This window comes from Caretta caretta, chromosome 2 (genome assembly GCF_965140235.1).
Source record: "Caretta caretta isolate rCarCar2 chromosome 2, rCarCar1.hap1, whole genome shotgun sequence".
Classification (NCBI taxonomy): Eukaryota; Metazoa; Chordata; order Testudines; family Cheloniidae; genus Caretta; species Caretta caretta.
In genome coordinates, this window is record NC_134207.1 from 157,630,875 (window position 1) to 157,649,966 (window position 19,092).

The 19,092-nt window shown below is 42.3% G+C and overlaps 1 protein-coding gene across 2 annotated transcripts in view; it reads left to right on the forward strand.

Annotated features, from left to right (window-relative positions):
• Positions 1–19,092, forward strand: part of LOC125631914 (palmitoyltransferase ZDHHC11) — a 91,707-nt gene that overhangs the window by 37,120 nt on the left and 35,495 nt on the right. For both annotated transcript variants that reach the window (XM_048839384.2, XM_048839383.2), the window contains exons 2-4: positions 6,884–7,105; positions 15,623–15,801; positions 16,757–16,858. In XM_048839384.2, coding sequence (XP_048695341.1) covers positions 6,884–7,105; positions 15,623–15,801; positions 16,757–16,858 — 503 coding nt within the window. The remainder of the gene's footprint in view (positions 1–6,883; positions 7,106–15,622; positions 15,802–16,756; positions 16,859–19,092) is intronic.

The window sequence follows — 19,092 nt, forward strand, 5'->3', positions numbered from 1 at the left end:
ATGGTCTTGTCCTTGAGGCACTTACAATCTACATCAAACAACTTTAGACAATGAAGATGATAAAGGAAGGGAAAGGTGTGAAGAGTTAAATATCTTGTCACTGATGACTCTCAACTCGGGAGTGTAAGTTAGTAATGGAAATCAATATTAAAAGTTGGTTTTGGTTTTGAGGAGCAATTTGAGGATACTGAGTGCACTGGAAGAGGGATATTATTTGGTTAGGTGGAAGGAAGATAGATTTGCGGTCGGAAGTTATGTGAAGGACATCTTCAAACTCACTGGCCTTGTTCCCCTCTTCATTGCTCTTAGAATAATCCTCCATGGGAGGAGGTGGAGATGGTTCCGTTCTTAGACAGACCTATGTAGGCTGGCTGGATCAGGTCCTCTAAATCAGAGTATCGACATGTGGGTTGAGACCCAAAATTGGGTCATGAGAATGTGTCAAAGGGTCACTTGGGAGCCCGGGTGTGTGTTTCCCCTGGAGGGGACTAGGCCCTGGGAGGTGCGAGGTTGCAGATCCCACCCTGCACTCACTCCACAGCAGTGGCTCCGCTGGGCTGGCTGAGCTCAGCTTGACGCTCTGTGCATTGCATCCTGGTGCACGGTCACAGTGCCTCCATAATGACGACGGGGAGAGGGGGAAGCCGGCAGGGCCAGAATTAGAGTGAGTGGTGCAGTGACTCCCATATACCAGGCCACAGCACAACTCTCTCAAATCTGCCCACCAGGCCAATGCTGTGTGGTACTGCCACCTCTGGGGTTGCAGCGCCTCAGCTGAGGTGGGGAGCCGAGCCACGCCAGCCCTGCAGGGCAGGAGCAGCCACTATGGTATGCACGGTGTACTTACTGAGTACTTATTACATTACTGTGTATTATATAGTGTGGGTAGTAAATATTTAGTAAACCAGATGTTTTCTTGCATTGAAGCTATTTATTGGATCGCAAAAGGGCATCAAAGTTTACAAATGAGTCATGAGCCAAAAATTGCTGAGAACTACTGCTCTAGATTCTTCCTGCAGGAATATTTGGCTGGGTATGGGAAATTTCCATGTTAATAAGGTCAGCACTCTGAGCCCCATCCGTTCTGTGATACTTGCGCTTACATGTGATATTGGCAGGTGATCTGGCCTTTTCTCTGGAAAACACAAGGCTGTGGATCTTGAAGCGTTGTGAGCCCTTGGAATGATACTCTGAGCATCACAGTTTTGGAACCTCTCTATGCTTCTCATGATAGAAACTGAAGGCAGCTGAAGAATTTTAGCTGAGCTGTTACCATTCATACAGTGGCCACCAGAGACCTCTGTCCAACTAGCTGAGCAGGCAGCACTCTGGGGAAAGTCTCTCTCTTTTCCTGCTCTGTGCCAAGGCAGCATTTGTTCGATTTCTTTTTGCAAGCTGGAACCCATACCTGCCTAGCCTCAGGTCCTGTTAACTTGGACAGATTGGAGACTGTTCCCACTGCAGCCTGGATGCCCTTAGTGAATGGGGCTGAGAGGATGTAAATAAAAATTTGGAAAAATATTTATTTTGTGTCCGTTCTTCAAATGGCAGAGAGAAACCTTTGTGTAGCGGTGGTGGGATCACCCAGGAGGAGAAGCCTATGCTTTTCTCCTGCCTATTGCAGGCAGGTAGGTGGAGCCTGCCTCGAGAGAGGATAGGACTGGACTGGAGTTTCCCCTGGATGAAGGGGAGCATACTGATGTTGGAGGGGATGATGAGGATGTAGAGGGTCAGATACCGAAAGGATGATATGCCAGTGATTAGAGGTAATGAAATCCTTCTCTGGAGGAAGTGGCCTCCAACCCCATTTTTGTGAGCGTTTTCTGATGGTTTCAGGTTAAGGTTTTACCCTGGCACCTGTGTGCACAGGAATGGGGAGCAGGATGTCAGGAGGACTTTTCCATCATGCGTTCAAAAGTCCAAAGTCCTGCCCAAAGAACACAGAATAAGTATTGCTTTAAATTGCATTTGTGGGGGAGAAGTCCCATGATTTTTGAGCTCTGGAGATGAGCAATGCTGAGCCCAGCTATCCTTGTTATCCCCCTTTGCCTCATTCTCCAAGGTTTTGTACTACGTGTATACTTAAGATATGTCTACACATAAAACACTACAATGCCATAGCTGCACTGCAGTAGTGCTTCAGTGTAGACACTATTGTGCTAGGAGGAGTTCTCCCATTGCTCTAGTTAATCTGCCTCCTTGCAAGGGGATGATAACTAGGTCAACAGAAGAATTCTTTCCTGACCTAGCGCTGTCTACACCGGGGTTAGGTCAGCTGAGCTACATCTCTCAGGGTTTGGACGTTTCACACCACTGTGAGACATAGCTATGCAAAAGTAAGTTTTCAGTCTAGACCAGCCCCTTCTTTCTAAGTGTCTCTGATGGAGCTGAGCTTTACGAAAATGCTGGCTGGGATGAAATATAAACATTTTTACCTGCTTTTTTCATCACAGTTTTGAATTTTTCTCAACCAGCTCTGATTTCATCTGACTACTCTTGTCTCTTACTTCTGTCAGTGTTCACTTTTGTCTTGTACAAAGTTGAGTGCTTTGTTAGAATTAAGTGGCAATAAATAATAGTTGGGGAGGGACTCCTCACTCTTTTTTTTCCTTTTTTTTTCTGTTAGGAAGGAGGGTTTATAACTTATAATCGCTTATTAATCTTTTGCATGCCTCTATTTTTGTGCAGTCTAGATCTTGCTTGTAAGCTTCGTCTTTCATATGAGCTGCTGACTAGTAGATTTCTGACACACTTGAAGCCCCGCCCCTCTCTAGCTTCTGGAAGGAAGAATGGATTTTTTTTTCTCACTTCTCCTTCTGCTTTTCACCCAAATTACATTTCCCCACAGAGTTTCATTGCTGCTGTGACTGGGAGGTGTGAGGAAAAGATGTCTGATACTTTATCAGTCCTACAGCCTTTGCATTTAGGGGAATTTCTCCCCTGTAAATAACTCCAGTACCTGCATGTGGTGCTTCTACTCATAGTTTTTCCCTGCCAGATGCAGCAGCAATTTGAAACTGACGTGATTTTTTGACACACTCACTGCTGCCCACATGTTTCTGAATAACAGCAAAGAATCACAGCTTATATTTACCATAAATATAAAGTGTTCTGATCTGCGGCTGTTTGGCAAAAGCTCTGACCTGCAGCAGAGGATTTGCAGGGGTTTTTATGCAGACTCAGGAACAGCAGTGCATAAGTTTACACTCTTCGCATTTGTAAGGTTTTTAAATGAAAGCTTAAATTGTACAGAAAATGATGGGTTAGGCCCCTATGAGTACTGGGGAAAGCTCCCAGTTTACCAGCGGAGAGTAGCCAGGTGGGTTTTCAAGCCCTGCTTATTATTTACATAGCACCAACAGCAGTCTAGGTGCTATACAGACAAGTCTGAAGAGTACTAGCTCCTTAAAATTTGCGGTCCTCTTATTTGCCAGACATGTGATCAAAAGTGTGTTTAGTTCTGTCAATCTAGGCAGCAAAACTGAAACCACCATTCCTGGGTAGCAATGCAGATAGGGTTGCCAGGTGTACAGTTTTTGACCAGAACACCAGCTCGCAAAGGGACCCTGGCAGATCCAGTCAGCATCACTGACCGGGCCGTTAAAACTCTGGTTGGCGGTGCAGCGGGGCTAAGGCAGGCTCTCTACCTGGCGTGGCTTCGTGCGGCTCCCGGAAGCAGTGGCATGTTCCCCCTCCGGCTCCTAGGTGGAGGTGCGGCCAGGCGACTCTGCAGACTGTCCCATCTGCAGGCATCGCCGGCGCAGTTCCCATTGTCTAGGAGTGGCTAATGGGAGTTGCAGGGACGGTACCTAGGAGCCGGAGGGGGGACATGCCGCTGCTTCCAGGAGCTGCTTGAGGTAAGCACTGCCCAGAGCCTGCAACCCTGACCCCCTCCTGGGCCCCAACCCCCTGATCCGGCCCTCCAAACCCCTCAGTCCCAGCCTGGAGCCTCCTCCTGTACCCCAGAGCCCACACCCCCAGCCAGAGCCCTCACACCCCTCCTGCATCCCTGCCCTGGCCCTGAGCCCCCTCCCACCCTCCAAACCCCTCGGTCCCAGCCCGGAGCACCCTCCTACACCCCAACCCTCTCAGCCCCACCCCAGAGTCTGCACCCCCAGCCAGAGCCCTCACACCTCTCCTGCATCTGAGCCCCTCATGTCCTCCAAACCCCTTGGTCCCAGCCCAGAGCACCCTCCTGCACCCCAAACCGCTCATCCCTGGCCCCACCCCAGAGCTCCCCCCACCGGAGCCCTTACTCCCCCCCCCATCTCAACCCACTGCCTCAGCCCGGAGCCCCCTCCCGCACCCTGAACTCCTCATATCTGGCCCCACCCTAGCGCCCGCACTTCTAGCCAGAGCCTGAATGCTCTTCCGCACCCCAAGTCCCTGACCCAGCCCTGTGAAAATGAGTGAGTGTGTGAGGGTGGGAAGAGCAAGCGACAGAGGGAGGGGGGGTCTCAGAGGAGGGGCGGGGCAAGGTTGTTCAGTTTTGTGTGAGTAGAAAGTCGGCAGCCCTAAATGCAGAATGTAACCAGTTATGATTATATACAACATGATGTGTACTTTTGATAAATTCATATTTGTGTGTGTATGCTGTAGTTAAATAAAAGCCTTCCTGGCCTTTAGTACAGTGCATTTTAAATTGTGTAAGCTAGATACAATTGAAATACTGTGTTTACGGTAAGTTGGATGTGATCCTCTAGGAGTAGGTCTCTAAGTACCAGAAGCCCTTCGGGAAGGGGTTTTTCAAAAGTGTTTAGTGATGCCATAACTTGAATGGAAACGTATGGTAATACATCCGCTGAAGTCAAATTTGTTAAGCCAAAGCTTAGAACTTTCTAGACTCACACCCTAAAGTTTTACCATGTGGCTAAAACACCACAAAAAAAGAATAGGAAGTAAATGTTCCTCCAGAGGTGTGTGGTGGTTTCAGTTAGTTTTACTAAGATTTCTGTGAAATTACACAATTCTGGAATAAAATACTTTGGTTTGTGTTTGCCTTTTTATCTTAGATTTCAAACAGAATTTCAGCAGGTATTTATACTAGCTGTAAAGACTCCTTGGTGCAGGCAGGCAGATGAGTATTCAAAATATTGGGTATTTGTTGTACAGCCACTGCATCGGGAAGCTTTGTGCCTGGAGGAGGTTCTCTTATTAATAATTCAAAGAATTTGGTACTTGAGCTATGTCAGTTCTGCCGAGCATTATATAACTGCAGGTTCTAAATGTGCCGGATTATCCTTCAACAGACATTTGCTAGCAGTCTCCAGGACAAAACTGCTTTTAAGACAAAATTTCTTCCCTGAAGCTAATGGGGATTTTTCCTGTATGCTGTAACACTCTAAAATAAATGGAGACCAGTGATTTGAAATCTGTGTGCAAAATTCACTAATGTACATTGGTGAGCAGCAGCAGAATGCTGTAAGACAAACTTTGTTTCCATCATTGAGAAATCCTGATGCTGTTTGAAAGGGTTTGATTCTTTCTTTGCAAAGAAAGGTTTCAGCCTTCAGCTAGAAAAGCTTCAGATGTAAAGATAAGGAAAAATAGTTGAAGTGAGTACTCTTTATATGATAGTTACATTTGTTTTGTATGAATCTATTTATACTGGTTAGATAAGTTTGGGTTTTTTTAGGCTTGAAAATAATCTGTTACTATCTCTCCCTCAGTCACATTGGATGTCAGTAGTGGTGAATTTGTATCTGTTTAATCAAATCAAAACTCTTGTCAGCATAGAGATCATTCTTGGTTATTAGCTGGTTATTAAAGAAAAGCAAATTTGCCTATCTTTCACTACGGGTTTATGTTTTAGTATATGTATTTAACTTTTTCATAGCATATGAATATTTTAAATGGAAAATTTATATATGTGTGTTTTAAGAATCTAGGGACACTTGATTGCAGACTTTATAGGAATGTTTTTAGCTTGGTAGCTTATTCTGTGATTTATTTATTTTTTTCAATTAAAATCAAACAGCCTCCTAACCACATACTTTAGGATGAGCATCCTTTCAGTCTACATTTGATACATATCATAGAAGCTTCATGTCTTTCTTCCTTTTGTGACATTTCATTTAATAGCTGTTTTAATGTATAAAAATATAGGCTTGTTTTACTCACTAGGACTTTACCTTACTTTTTTCTTAACCCGTTCTACATAGGTGGCAACACATGTCAACAGGCCATGCGTGGTATCATATGTGTGAATGCATGTTTCCCATAGTGCCATCTAATGTAAAGGAATGCCCTCACGCCTCCCAGCAAAGCTTTCTTAAATGTGACCTGTACACTGGGTTGAGAGATCCATCAGCTTTAGAATGCTCCAAAGAGACTATGGAAGGGATATTGAACACACGCTTGTAATACTAGTGGATTTTTATTTCTTCTATTTGTGGATTACTTATATGTTGCAATGCTGAAGAAATAAGCAGGTGAAAAAGAGGGTAGGGAACAAAACTAAGCAGAATATAAATACAATATTGGTGTCAATGAGGATTGGGAGTTGTCTAATAGTTGTAGAGCCTTGCCTGTACAGCCAAGATACCTACCATCGGTACCATGCTACAGCTTACCTGCTTTGCTTATCAAAGGTTTATGACTAAATTGTTGAGTGAACTCCTTCACAAGAGTATTATACGGCTCATTGTAAACAAGGGGATCAGTGCAATGTAATTTGCAAATTGGGTCCGGTTCGAGACTGGGTGGAAGATAAACTCAGTTGTACAAGAAAATGTTGCAGCACAACAGAGAAATGTTGAGAGAATGCTACAGCATTTTTGTCTGCGTCCCTTACCCTTTACATTGTAGCATTTATTTTGTTACTCTGAAAAGCACAGAAGATATTTTGAACAGGGAATATAAAGTTCTGTTTGCTTTCTTGCAGATGAACTGCTATGGCAGGAAGTTAAGGCGGACAGGACCTGAACAGCTGAACAGTAGAAATGACTTGGTTTCTCCACCCCAGCATTCCAGGGTGAACGGCTGGTCTTTACCACTCCACACCTTTCAGTTTGTTGCTCTGCTGTTTTACACATACCTGGCCATTGTAGGGTTTGGGATCTACATACCTTTGCTTCCCCATGGATGGAAATATGCTGCCTATGCTGTATCCTTTTTTTATTTCCTCTCCTTCCAAGACATGCTCTGCATAGGTTCTGGGTTAAATTTACATATACACTGCTTATGCTATAAATAAGGGTTAGTGCATTAGAGGAGTGGAGTACGTTTCCCCAATTGTATATTTAACCACACTTAGTGAGGGTGGTTTTGTTATAGTAGTTCTTATATAAAAAATTCACTTCCTGCAAAAGACCATATTTAAAAAAAAAATGTCTTTGCCAGCTAATATTGGATATGACCCCAAGCCCATTAGTCAGTGTGAGTCTATCCATTGACTTCAGTGAGCTTGGATCAGATCATTGATGTGAGCCTTGTTCTAAACTATGAGCTGCTCAGCAGTCAGGTGCGGGGCTATATATTCTCTACTGCTTTGAAGGACTCTTTGGTGTATTGATAAACACTCCCAATCATACACCTCACTTCAGCCCAGAGTTACCTACCTTCCACAGAAATTTGGTGTTCCATCACTTTTTTTATTTTTGGAAAATTATTTACATTGGAAATAAAGAACCATAAAACTATTTACGGCAAAGGAATAATGGGCTAATGTGATACTTGGGTTTATAAAGAGGGGAGTAGTGAGTACGGAGTAGGAATAGGGAGCTAATTTTACATCCATGGATGGCATTGGTGAGACAGATGCATACCTCCCAACATTCCCGGTGGCTAACGGGGACAGATCCTGCCCCAGGGAGGATGGGATGGGATGGGAGGCCCAAGGGGAAGAGTTGCAGAGCAAACCCACCCCGCACTTACTCTATAGTGGTGGCTCCTGTCCTATGGGGCTGACTGGGCTCAGCTCCAAAGTTCTGAATGAGTGTCAGGCTCGAGGAGGAAATGGGCTGGGTAAGGCCTGTGGGAGGTGGGGGTGGGAGCAAGGAGCAAATTAGAGAACAGGGAGAGGATTGCAAGACAGTAGGCGGGGAAGTGGGTTGCAACATGTGGAGTGGGGAGCCAAGCCCAGCCATGGTCAAAGCAGGATAGTCCCATGAAACCCAGGGCTGTTGGGAGGTCTTTAGATGCTAGAATAGTCTGTCTAGTTTCAGTGTCCACGTTTTAATAAGGATGCTGAAGAGGGTGCAAAAAGGAGCCAAAAAATTATTTGAGGGCTGCAGAAAACACTGTACTGTGAGAGATTTAGAGTTCAATCTGTGTAATTTCTTAGACTGAGAGGTGCCTTGATTACATAAGTACCTTCACAGGGAGAAAATAATGGACACTGAAGGACTCTTTCACCTAGCATACAAAGGCATAACAAGAACCAATGGCTGGAAGCTGAAGCCAGACAAATTCAGATTAGAAAGTGTGGCCTTTGAGATACTAAACGGTGGTCCTGGAAGGTGAACATATCAAGAAGAAAATGTGCATTCGATTGAATTGAAGATGTCCCCCTTGAGCAGCACCCTCTGGCTTTTAAACTGAAGTGTTTTTAATCAGCCTGGTCACTATGGGGAGGCGGCACAAGGGGTGCCGCCTCTCACTCCCTCCTCTGCAGCCCTAGGATCTGCACAGGTTAGAGATGGGTCAATTTCTGATAGTTTTTGGTTCACTGGCAATTCCAACCTTTTTTTAAAAAAAGTTAGTTTTGGGTTGGCCCAAAATCAAATATATATATATTCAGCAATCAAAAAGCTGAAATCTTTGTTGTGTGTCAAACTTTTAGTTGGAAGCAAAACATTTTGTTTTGATTTCAGGCATTTTTTAAACTTTAAAGGAAATCTCTAAACAAAACGTCAAAAAGCCAAAAAGTCAGTTTCATTACAGACATATCAAAACAAAACACTTTGATGGGGGTGGTGGTGGATTTTTTAGGGTACTTTATTGACCAGAATAATCCAGCAAAATGTTTTGTCACCAAATCTGCATTCTTTTTTGTTTCCACCAAAAAGAAAGGATTTTTTTGGCTGACAATTGTGGCCAGCTCTAGCACAAGTCTCAGCTTGGGAATGCTCTGAGCATCTGTTGTGTCATAGGTAAGGATGTGATTTGGTCACGGATTCTGTGACCAAATCACATCTCTGGGACTTCTTCGGCTTCAGCCCCCCATGACGGGGCTCAGGCTTGAGACCCACCATGACCATACCCTGACTCTGTACATTTTTACCATGACTGCTCTGTGAAGTTTGCCTAATTTTACCGTGACACAGTCGTATCCATCATCAGAGGTAAGGAAGGGGAAAGGAGTTCTGGCTGCTCCCTTCCAGGGTAGTGGGAGCCCTAGCAAGAGCAGAATAAGTGCTTGGCTGACTCTGCCTGAGCCTGGGGGAAGTGCCTAGCAAAGTCCTTTCCTGGCCCAGCCACCCAAGAATGCCCAAGGGAAAGGGGAGGAAAAAAGAAGCTGAGAAACAGCAGCTAGTTACTGCACCCTGACTTTCTGTCCCAGGGCCGACTAAGACACCCTGAGATGCCAAGGTTTCACATGTTAGCAGAGTAAGCTGTGTGCTCCATCCCTTCTCCGTTCCCTCATGACCCTGGGATGCCCTCTGTGCCAGGGGCTGTAGGGAGAGAGAGGTGTAGGAGCACACTACACTGTTTCCACACCTGCTGAGAAATCCCCAGCTGGGGACTTAAGGCTATGTGCACACTACAGCTTAAGTCAGTATAAGTTATGTCGCTGAGGAGTGTGAGTAAGCCACCCCCTCAGTGATGTAAATTACACCGTCCTATGTGTTGGTGTGGACAGCACTATGTCGGCAGGGGAGCTTCTTCCACCGACATAGCTCCTGTCGCTCACGGGGGCCGGATGGGGGAGCTCTCTCCCGCCGGCTTGGAGCGTCCGCACTAGCAGCGTCCAAAGCAGCCGCAGCGCTCTGAGCTCTGAAGTGTAGCCACGGCCTGCGTGCTCCAAAGAGAGTGGAACAGAAAAGAAAATCTGCTCCCAAGTACCAACTGTAGCCCCCTTGACCTTTGTGAAATCTTCTGTTTGATCCTCAGGCTGGAAAGATTGCCCCCCCCTCCCCCCACTGGTCTAATGCAAAAGAGACTCGGGGCACAACTCTGTGGTGTACTTTTCACTTGCAGTGCTCCTTGACTGAGCATTGCAGAATCAAAACGCAACTCAGGAGTAACTGCTCAGAATGGATAGCAAACTTACAAAATGCTAGCATTTTTATAGTGAGCTTTTCAGTAGCATGTAGCAGCTTCTAATCAGATTACTTTACACAGTGCTTGCTCTTCATTAAATCGCGAATCGGGGTCTTGAGTTCTATAGTATCTCCAAACAGGGACATTTGAAACTGGTTTGAAATTCCTGTGACTGAGATGGCAAGGGTGGAGATGGGGGTGGAAGTTAACAATGTTGTGAAAGGGAAAGCATCAATACACCAGTAATTTATGTACTATTTATATACTAAACACAGATTGTTGCTAGGAAGTGATATGATGTCAATACAGTATTCTTATAACAGCATGATAACTCTTACAGTAAGGGATAAAATACATGTGTAGTCAAATGTGTTTATAATGGAAAACAATGCATTAGTGGTGCCTTGTATCTCATCTACTAGTCAAAATGAGATTTACGTGGGAAACACAATATAATCTTACAACAAAGATTTTTTTGTTTTTTCCTACTTCATAGGAAATAAGAATTCCTTTAAAAAAAAAAAAAAAAAAAAGCTGTTAAATTCAGTTTGCATACCATGTTCACATGTTTGAAAAGAATAAGAGCCTTGCTGAAGTCCACTCTGCCGCGGTCCTTACTGGGTCCTGCTGGTGCTGTCATAGCTGGGGGGAGGGTCCTTGGAACAAAGCAATGGAGGGCTTTTTTTGGTGGTGGTTGGTTGGTTGTTAAGGAAATTGATATTCTTGCATATTAGAGAGTGGATTTTAAGGCTTGTTTGGGGAAAAGGAAGGGCTACTGCCCTGAGGTTCAGGTGGGTGTTTCCTGAAAGATCTGAAAAATAAATGACTGTTCGGGGAGCCTGAGAATCCTTGGAATTTTTTTTCTCATTTAGAGAAGGTTCCCCTCCTCTTTTAATAAGTATGACAGAAGTGTATTTCTGCCTTCCCTTCTCTGCTTTCCTGTTACTTCAATAAATTGACAGCTTTTTTTAATCTTGATTTGACTAAAGTTGGGGGTCATTCCCTCTCTGAAAGACTTCCCAAGGTAAGGCCTTTTCATGGTAATATAGAACTAAGGAAGGAGTTGCTTGCTAAATCCCAGTGACCTGGGCAGTGGTGAGAAAGACTGTCTGGAAGTGGTTTTTCCTCCTCTAAAAAAGAGTCCTTTCTCTTGTGCAGATGATCTACTGGCTGGATTTAGTTCATCTAGATCTTGTGAGAAAGGGGTTACACTAAGCACATGGACATCACATTTTCAATGTGTTGTTCTGATCAAATTATGCATTTTATTTCAGATAATAACTAAAAAATTTACAGCATATCTGTGGAACAAACTGAGAGAGATCATACAGATCTCTTTAAAGACCACAATCAAATGAAAACCAATATGCAGATTTTTATAAGACCCTCTCCAGTACAATAGTTCAAGCTAATGTTGCTATGCATCAGTTTGGAGCCTCTGCATAATAAATACAGCACTGCCAACCTTTGCCTTTTAGACTTTAAGGAGGAGTTGATCAAGATAATCCTCTTTTGGCCCTGTCAATATCATTAACAGCTTTAAATGTGAAAGTTGAACCTTTCTTAATCATAGAAAAAGCTTCTTGTTTCCAAATATATAGAAATTTTAGAGGGGTGCATAGACAGAGTGGCTTCTAGAACTTTAATTGTTTTTCAATCTAATAACTAATAAGAATCAAACTTGTGTGTTTTAGAAACAAGTTCAAAACTAAAAGAAGGCTGATTTTAAGTGTCATCATGTTGTTATGTTTCCTGATGAGGTCCAGGAAATGCAAACTAGGACAAAAGATTTCAGACTTCTAATGAAAGAACTGCCAAATATGGGTGCCAAATTTTGGGAAACAATGGAAGATAAAATTTATATTTTTAGTTTTTGACAGCGAAGTAAGAAATGTTTTAGCTTCAAACTGAATTGGTTTATTTGCATTTGTGGAAGAAAGTGGTAGGTCAGATGAGGAGTTCAAACTTATTAAAACAAACTTTTTGCCCCTCTTTATGTTCGAATAAAAAAGAATCTTATAGGGTCTAAGAATTTTGGGATAGATCTACAGCTGGTGTAAATCAGCATATCTCTTTTGATTTATGTGTACCTGCAACGACTTACCTCAGCTGAGGATCTGAGCCTTTATGTATCATTGGAAGTTTTGTTGCTATGACTGCCCTGGTAGGTCAGTTTTTTCATGGGGGTTTATCTTTCTGATGTGTCAGGCTATACTGCATAGTCTAATGTAGCTTATGGTTATCTAAATGAAAATTTTTGGATACTGTATGTACCATTCTGAGAAGAATTTTGCATGCAATGAGTGGGATAGCTGGAAAACCTATGTTATGTAACATGCAAGGAAATCTGTGTGTACATATATAATGTAGCTGTGTGAGTGTGAAGTATATATGTATGCTTTATATATATGAATATATTACTTTTTATATTAAAAATACACATTTATATAATAAAGTGCTGCAATTCCATAAAAACATGGGTTAGGAAAACTAATATTTTAGTCTTCAATAGAAGAAATCTTAAGATTGAGCACTTAATAATGTGACATTTTCTGCATATCTAAGATGTAAAAAGTGTGACTATACAAAGCATACTTCATGAATCTCAGGTACACACACGTATTTTGGCAAGCTTTTTGTGGCAATAACAACTTGTGTTAAGGCAGGTTACAGGTCATTCTCAGCAATTGTTCCTACAAGCTTCCCAGTTGCTCCCTTCTAGTGAATAAGAAACTGCATTTGGGAGTGGATCCAGAGTTCAAACTGTGCCTTACAAAGGGTGTGTGTATTGAGGGGGTGAGAGGCGTGTGGCATGCTCTGCATTGGGGTTAAAAAAAGAGTATATTGTATGTATATTTCTTGGCCCATGCACTCGGAGTTCAATCTCTCTGCTTTTTGAAGAATGCTTAGATGATACCTATCACCAGTTGGATGTAGAAGAGCTACTTCCTCCTGAACCTGGGAAACACATCATTGATAAAAATTACTATTTAAAGAACTGCTGGGTGAAAAATTGATCAAGTTATGCATACACAAAGGCTTTTCATTATCTCCTTCTTGAGGCAGGAAGACTTACAGGCCAGGGACACCTTAGAATTCTGCTGGTTGTTTGTCTGTGACTATATCATTTTCAAAATAACTTTAAAAAAGTCATGTAATATATCCTGATGTTGCCTATGAGACAGCCTCAGAGACTAAGATTTAAAACTTTGAAAGAAGATTTAACCCAAATTAGTGCTCTGTTAGAAATATTGTATCCAGGAAATTTTTTTGTTCTGTATCATACCAAAAAATGTTCTGTATTACACTGAGTTTCCTTATCTTCTGTTCTCCAAGTTGAAACTGTAGTGCAGACTTGTGAAGAGGCAAAGTCTTGTAACTTCTTTTCTAGCTCTCTGGGCTTTGTTTACTCTTGAATCAGATCTAGCACTGTGATACAGTGCTTGTTCTGTTTCTAATAGAGAAGAATTCTACTTTAAACAATGTAGGAAATTATTGCTTTGGGGCACACAATGAGACTTCCTGCTCTGGTCAAGAAAACACACCTTCCCATTGTCCTTCTCTGTCATGTCACAGTGTTCATTCTCTTCAAAAGTATTGGTAATTGCTACCATGGTAACAAAACAAAAACATGGTGTGGCAGCTGTTCTCAATGTTTCATAAATGAATTCTGCTCGTTTACTAAACTACAGCAGTTTGATGACTCTCTCTATGACTTAAGCCTAGCACAAAATAATCTATTAACTGTGTGGTGCCCAAGGGTGGGGCGTCTTGACTTTTTTTTTTTTTTTTTGGATTGTGTGGGTGGGGAGGTAATCATCACTAGAATCAGCCAGTGCAAAAAGATAATCCATTTGCCTCTTGCTGTTGTGTTAGTACTTAGTGATTGCACAATTAACTTCTGTAGCAAGAGGTTGGAATACTTGGGGAGCTGGTTATAGTTGAACTACTTTCTTATGTTGCAAAGCAGCTAGACAAAGTGGTTAGCTAGTTCAGGTGAGACTGAGTGTTCATGCTCTGTATTTGGAATTTTAGTGGTCATGCCATGTGATTTGGGGATGACAAGCTCACCAGGTGAGAGTGTAGGGAGATGTGGAAAAGACAGTATGCGGAAAGTGGGACACAGATCAATCAAGGGTTAGAAAGGGAGCTGCTTTGCAGGCGATAGTTTGACTTGGTTTTTTTGCAATTGAACTTCTTGGAACTGTTTGCTCTATGCCAGGTAAACATGACTTGTGTGAACATTTGTAAATAAATAAATGGGAATAAGAAATACCCTGAATCTTTGTCACTAACTTCATTTCTAACAAGTAACTCCAAAGCCTGGTATGACTACCTCTCAGGAAAGGGGTAACAGTAAGTTACTGACTGCCAGTTCATGTCCCATAGTCTGTGGTTTGTGGCTTCCAACCCATTCTCCTAAAGTCCCACTTAATTAACTGGCTCCAGGAGCTAAGGCTTTAAGGAAAAAAACAAATATCACAAGACTAGTGATCAAATTGAAAGTTGGTAACCTTGGAGTGTGGGTAAAATATGATTCCTATCAGGGCAATGTATTGAAATCCTCTTGGTGTTTTCTCCCAAGATTTCCTCTGTGGCTTTTTTCTTGGGAGGGGGTGAATTGAGTCTAAAAAGGTTTCAAGAGTAACTTGAATAGAACCTTGTTAGTTAGTTCCCTGTTAAGTCCAGAGGACTTCTTCATGTTGAAGTCTGAAGGAGTGCCTATTTGTAAATATTAGGCAGTAATTACAGGCATCTGTCACAACTCATAGGCAAGGAATAGAAATGGTCAGAGGCAAAATTATACTGAATTAGGGGAAAGAATCTGAAGATGTGCTTTATGCGGCTGTAGAATAGTTTCTCAAAGGACGTAATGGTGGCCCCAGTGCCATGGGACTTACAAAAATAGCCCGGACGGAACACCAAAAAAATGCGCTGCCAAGAACAATCCTGTATTGTCAGGGGGATTTGAACTCCCTTAGTAGATAAACCTGGTGGTTTCTGTTTCTAACTCTTCTGATACTGTGGCATGCCACTTATTAGTTAAAACTGTGGCGGGGGGGGGGCAGAGGGGGGAAGGTAGTTGTCCCTTCTGTTAAGATAAAGTAAAACTGAAATGCATTTTAATAATTTGTAATATTGAAAATGCGTACTGGCAACGGGGAGGCGAGGGAGAGAAGGAACATAGGCCATGGAAGTTAGACCTACATTTCTTCCATTTTACAAGTCATAGTGCAGTTTATCCTTCCTTTGTCTTCAAAAATACAACCACTGAATAAGGGGGGCGGGGGAGTCCTTAAAATGGCACAGGAACACGTGTTGGGCAAAAGTTTTTGAAAGGGGCACGTCCTAGATCTTCATCTTTGCATGTTTTCTTTATCCTAAACACTTAATTTCTCCTTAACTAACAATAACGCAGGTGATCGGTGTCCTTTTTGCGCATCACTTAGTTGCTCACCTTGTTGCTATCACCATTGACCCAGCAGATCATAATGTGCTGGCCAAGAAAAACTACAGCAGCCCCATGCCAGTCTTTGACAGAGGCAAGCACAAGCATGTCATTCAGAACCAGCACTGTTATCTCTGTGAAGTTGACGTGTAAGTTTATGCAGTAAAAACATATCAAAAAGATCTGGATTGTTTTTCTTTAAATCCAGAGATGTTTTATATTTTTCTTTGCTGTTGAGAAGTCATTTTCCTGCTGGCCAGATTGGAGAGAAACTGACCTGTTAGTAAGAAATTTGTGGCTTTGAATTTGCACCATCTATAGTTGAAGTTGCCTGACAATTCCCTTATAAGATCCTATTTTCAATTGCTTTTAAGTGTCACAGACTTCACCTTTCAGGCTGAAATTTTCCATACCAGAGGTTTGCTCCAGGGTGATTTTAATGTTTCAGCTAACATGATTCAGCTGTTTCTGAGAATTGTGCTGTCCATGATTTTTAGAAAAAAAAAATTCTCAAAAACTTTTTTGCTGAGGGCCTGTCCTTTCAGAGCAGGGACTTGAAATTTGGCAGGAGGGTTGCCCTGGGGTGTGCTTTTTGCCATCCCTGTGAAACTCTCCGCCAACATAATGCTGTCCACACCAACGCTTAAATAGGTGTAATTTACGTTGCTGGGGGGGTGGGCAGGAGGGGAGAGAAGATTATTTCTTCACCCCCCTATGAGCGACATCATTTATGCCAACATAAGACATAGTGTAGACATAGCCTTACTGGGACTTTATCTGCAGTCGCTCCTCCCACCCGCCAAGGGATCCTGGGGTATCAGACACAAACTGAGGGCAGGGAGACCCTCTCTCCTTGCTGGTGCACAGGCCATGTAGAAGGACAGCCAGAGGAATCCTGATTAGAATGCCGAGGGGGTGAGGAATTGTGGGGGATGGGAAGGGCTATGTGGTTTTGGACTGCTTGTGATTTCTTTGTTTTTTGGGGGTAATATATAAACCTGTTACAAGACATCTGTCTGTTGGAGACTACCCATGTCTCCATAAGTGTGGCCTATTTTGCTGACTAATTCTTATTCCATTTTATTTATATCTTTTTGTTTTTAGAGGGCCAAAAGCCAAACACTGTAGTGCCTGTAATAAGTGCATTGCGGACTTCGATCACCACTGTAAGTGGCTCAATAACTGTGTGGGAGGCAGAAATTACTGGTAAGCCAATACGGGCTAGCTTTGATAATATTGATTTGTCCATGAAGAAATCAATGGAAGCTAAGTGTAATGAACCAGATGCTTTTTCCACCTCCCCACCCCCCTTTGAGGACATTTAACTGCTAGGTAGAGATTGGCTGATTTGGAGGGAGCATTCCTATGTCAGCAGCCTTTTATTCAATGGTGGGAAAATGAAGTCAAGTGAATGACTCCTCCCTGGGAAATCAGTTTTAAATATATCCCATTCCTCCTCCATATGGCCCAGAAACATCTAGTTTTTACTGTGTTTGCAGTTGTTTCTAATAAGTCCACTGTACCAATCTATGTGTTAGCCATGAAGTTGCTTGACCACTATCTCTAGTCACAATAGCTATGGCAGATATATGTTCCCCTACCAATTTGAGAGTTAATTCTTATCTTGCAGGCCTTGATCTTTGAGTTAAATAAGTGTCCTTAGCTGGTATTGTTTGATCTGTACTAAGTGTATTGTTGTTATCCTGTAATTAATAAAACTTGTGCTTTTAAAAATATCTTTTGTTGTACTATAGGCATTTCATTTTTATTCAAATTTGCAGCATCAGTCCAAAAACAATACAGTAAAGAAATTAATTTCCTTTTTTCTTTTATTGGATTTTTATACTATATAGAACAGAGTGAAGAAAAGAAATGCATACAATATACTTAGGCATGAAATATTCTAGTTAATATCTTGTAAGGAAGGTAAAATAGACTGAAGCAAACCCATGTGATATTTATTTTACCAAATCCCCCTTGTTTTTGAATTCTACATGCCAATCTTCAGTTTGTAAAGTAGCCCACCATTTTAAAGTAGCCCACCATTGGTCATGAGGAAAGAAGGTCTAGAGTGAGAGCCTGCTACCTACTCTATGGATATATAAAGATATATATGTGAGCACATACAAAAAGAGTAGAACAAAATGTGAGCTACTTCAGCCCCTGAATATGATTTATGGTGAAAATTGTGTAAATTCTTCTTCACATTTAAAATGCCACAAGCTGAATGGAAAAGAAAAAGATGAATTGTTTGAACAGAAGAGTAGCAAAAGGAGTGTGAGTGGGAAATGACTGAAATCTATATTTTGTAGTAAAGCCACAGTAACTCGAGTGGTTCTTTGTTTTGCCAGAGTTCAAAACAGACTCTAGAAAATGACAAGTAGGTGAGGTTCTTTAGTGTATGTTAGAGAGGTGAATGGGGGCTATGTTTAGAGGGATTTATTTTAATTTGGTCGGTGAGTGGAACAATCTTTTGACCTTGTCCCATTACCCTGGCTAGTAGCAAATGGCTCTGGGGTATAAGCTTCCAATCCCATGATGTAACAGGTGTGTTGTAGATGGCCTGGGGGTCATTGGGTGGAAAAAAGTCTTGTTGCCATTATAAAATACTCTGGGGGAATATACCCTATTGAGACAGATTACGGTTTATTGGACAGTAGTGGATGGATAAGGGATTTAGAGTGTAGCTGTGACCAAGTACCACAACCGTATGTTGGAGTCAGAGGCTTATTCTTCTGGATGATTCCACTGCAAATGTGGATGATACTTCAGGAGTGACCTTAGATGTCATATTGTACCATGACATCCATGGGGCACTCCCTTATGGGTTTTGGCACTAAATTTAAAGCTAGCTTGCATTGGATTTTATCTCTGATTTGGAGGGGTTGGGGGTGGTCAATGTTCTCATTTTGGTTTGGCATCAGGGCTTACCCTTTGCTCTCTCTGGTACAGTGGAACCATTTTATTTGCTTAACCACAAAGACAGGTGGCCCAGTAGGGTTTCAGAGCTCTTTAAGGGAGAATATTCAATGTCAGTGCATGTGTGCTATTCTTTCTGTGGTCCGGTTAGACACTGATTTATTTGTCCTCTACTGTCAGTAGAGTTCTAATACCCCCAGCTTTGCACCTTCCTCACAGGTCAACCTTTTCTTCAGGCAGCCTGTGATAAAGGTAATGGAAAGAGAAGAGCAGAAGGCTAAGTGCTGGTGACAGAAACCAAGCTCTAAATCTGATTGATCATATCATAAATCACTTTTGAAGTTTTATGCAATGGCTGTAATGGAGACAAAAAAGTTTTCTTCTCTTCCATCACAGCCACTGAAGTTACAATTGACAGCACTGGTGAACCTTGGTTCCCTTATCACGGTACAACCCAGATTGTCTGTTTTCATCTATGGAAGTCCCATGTTGTTTGGCTCTTTCTTGGCTAATTTACAAAT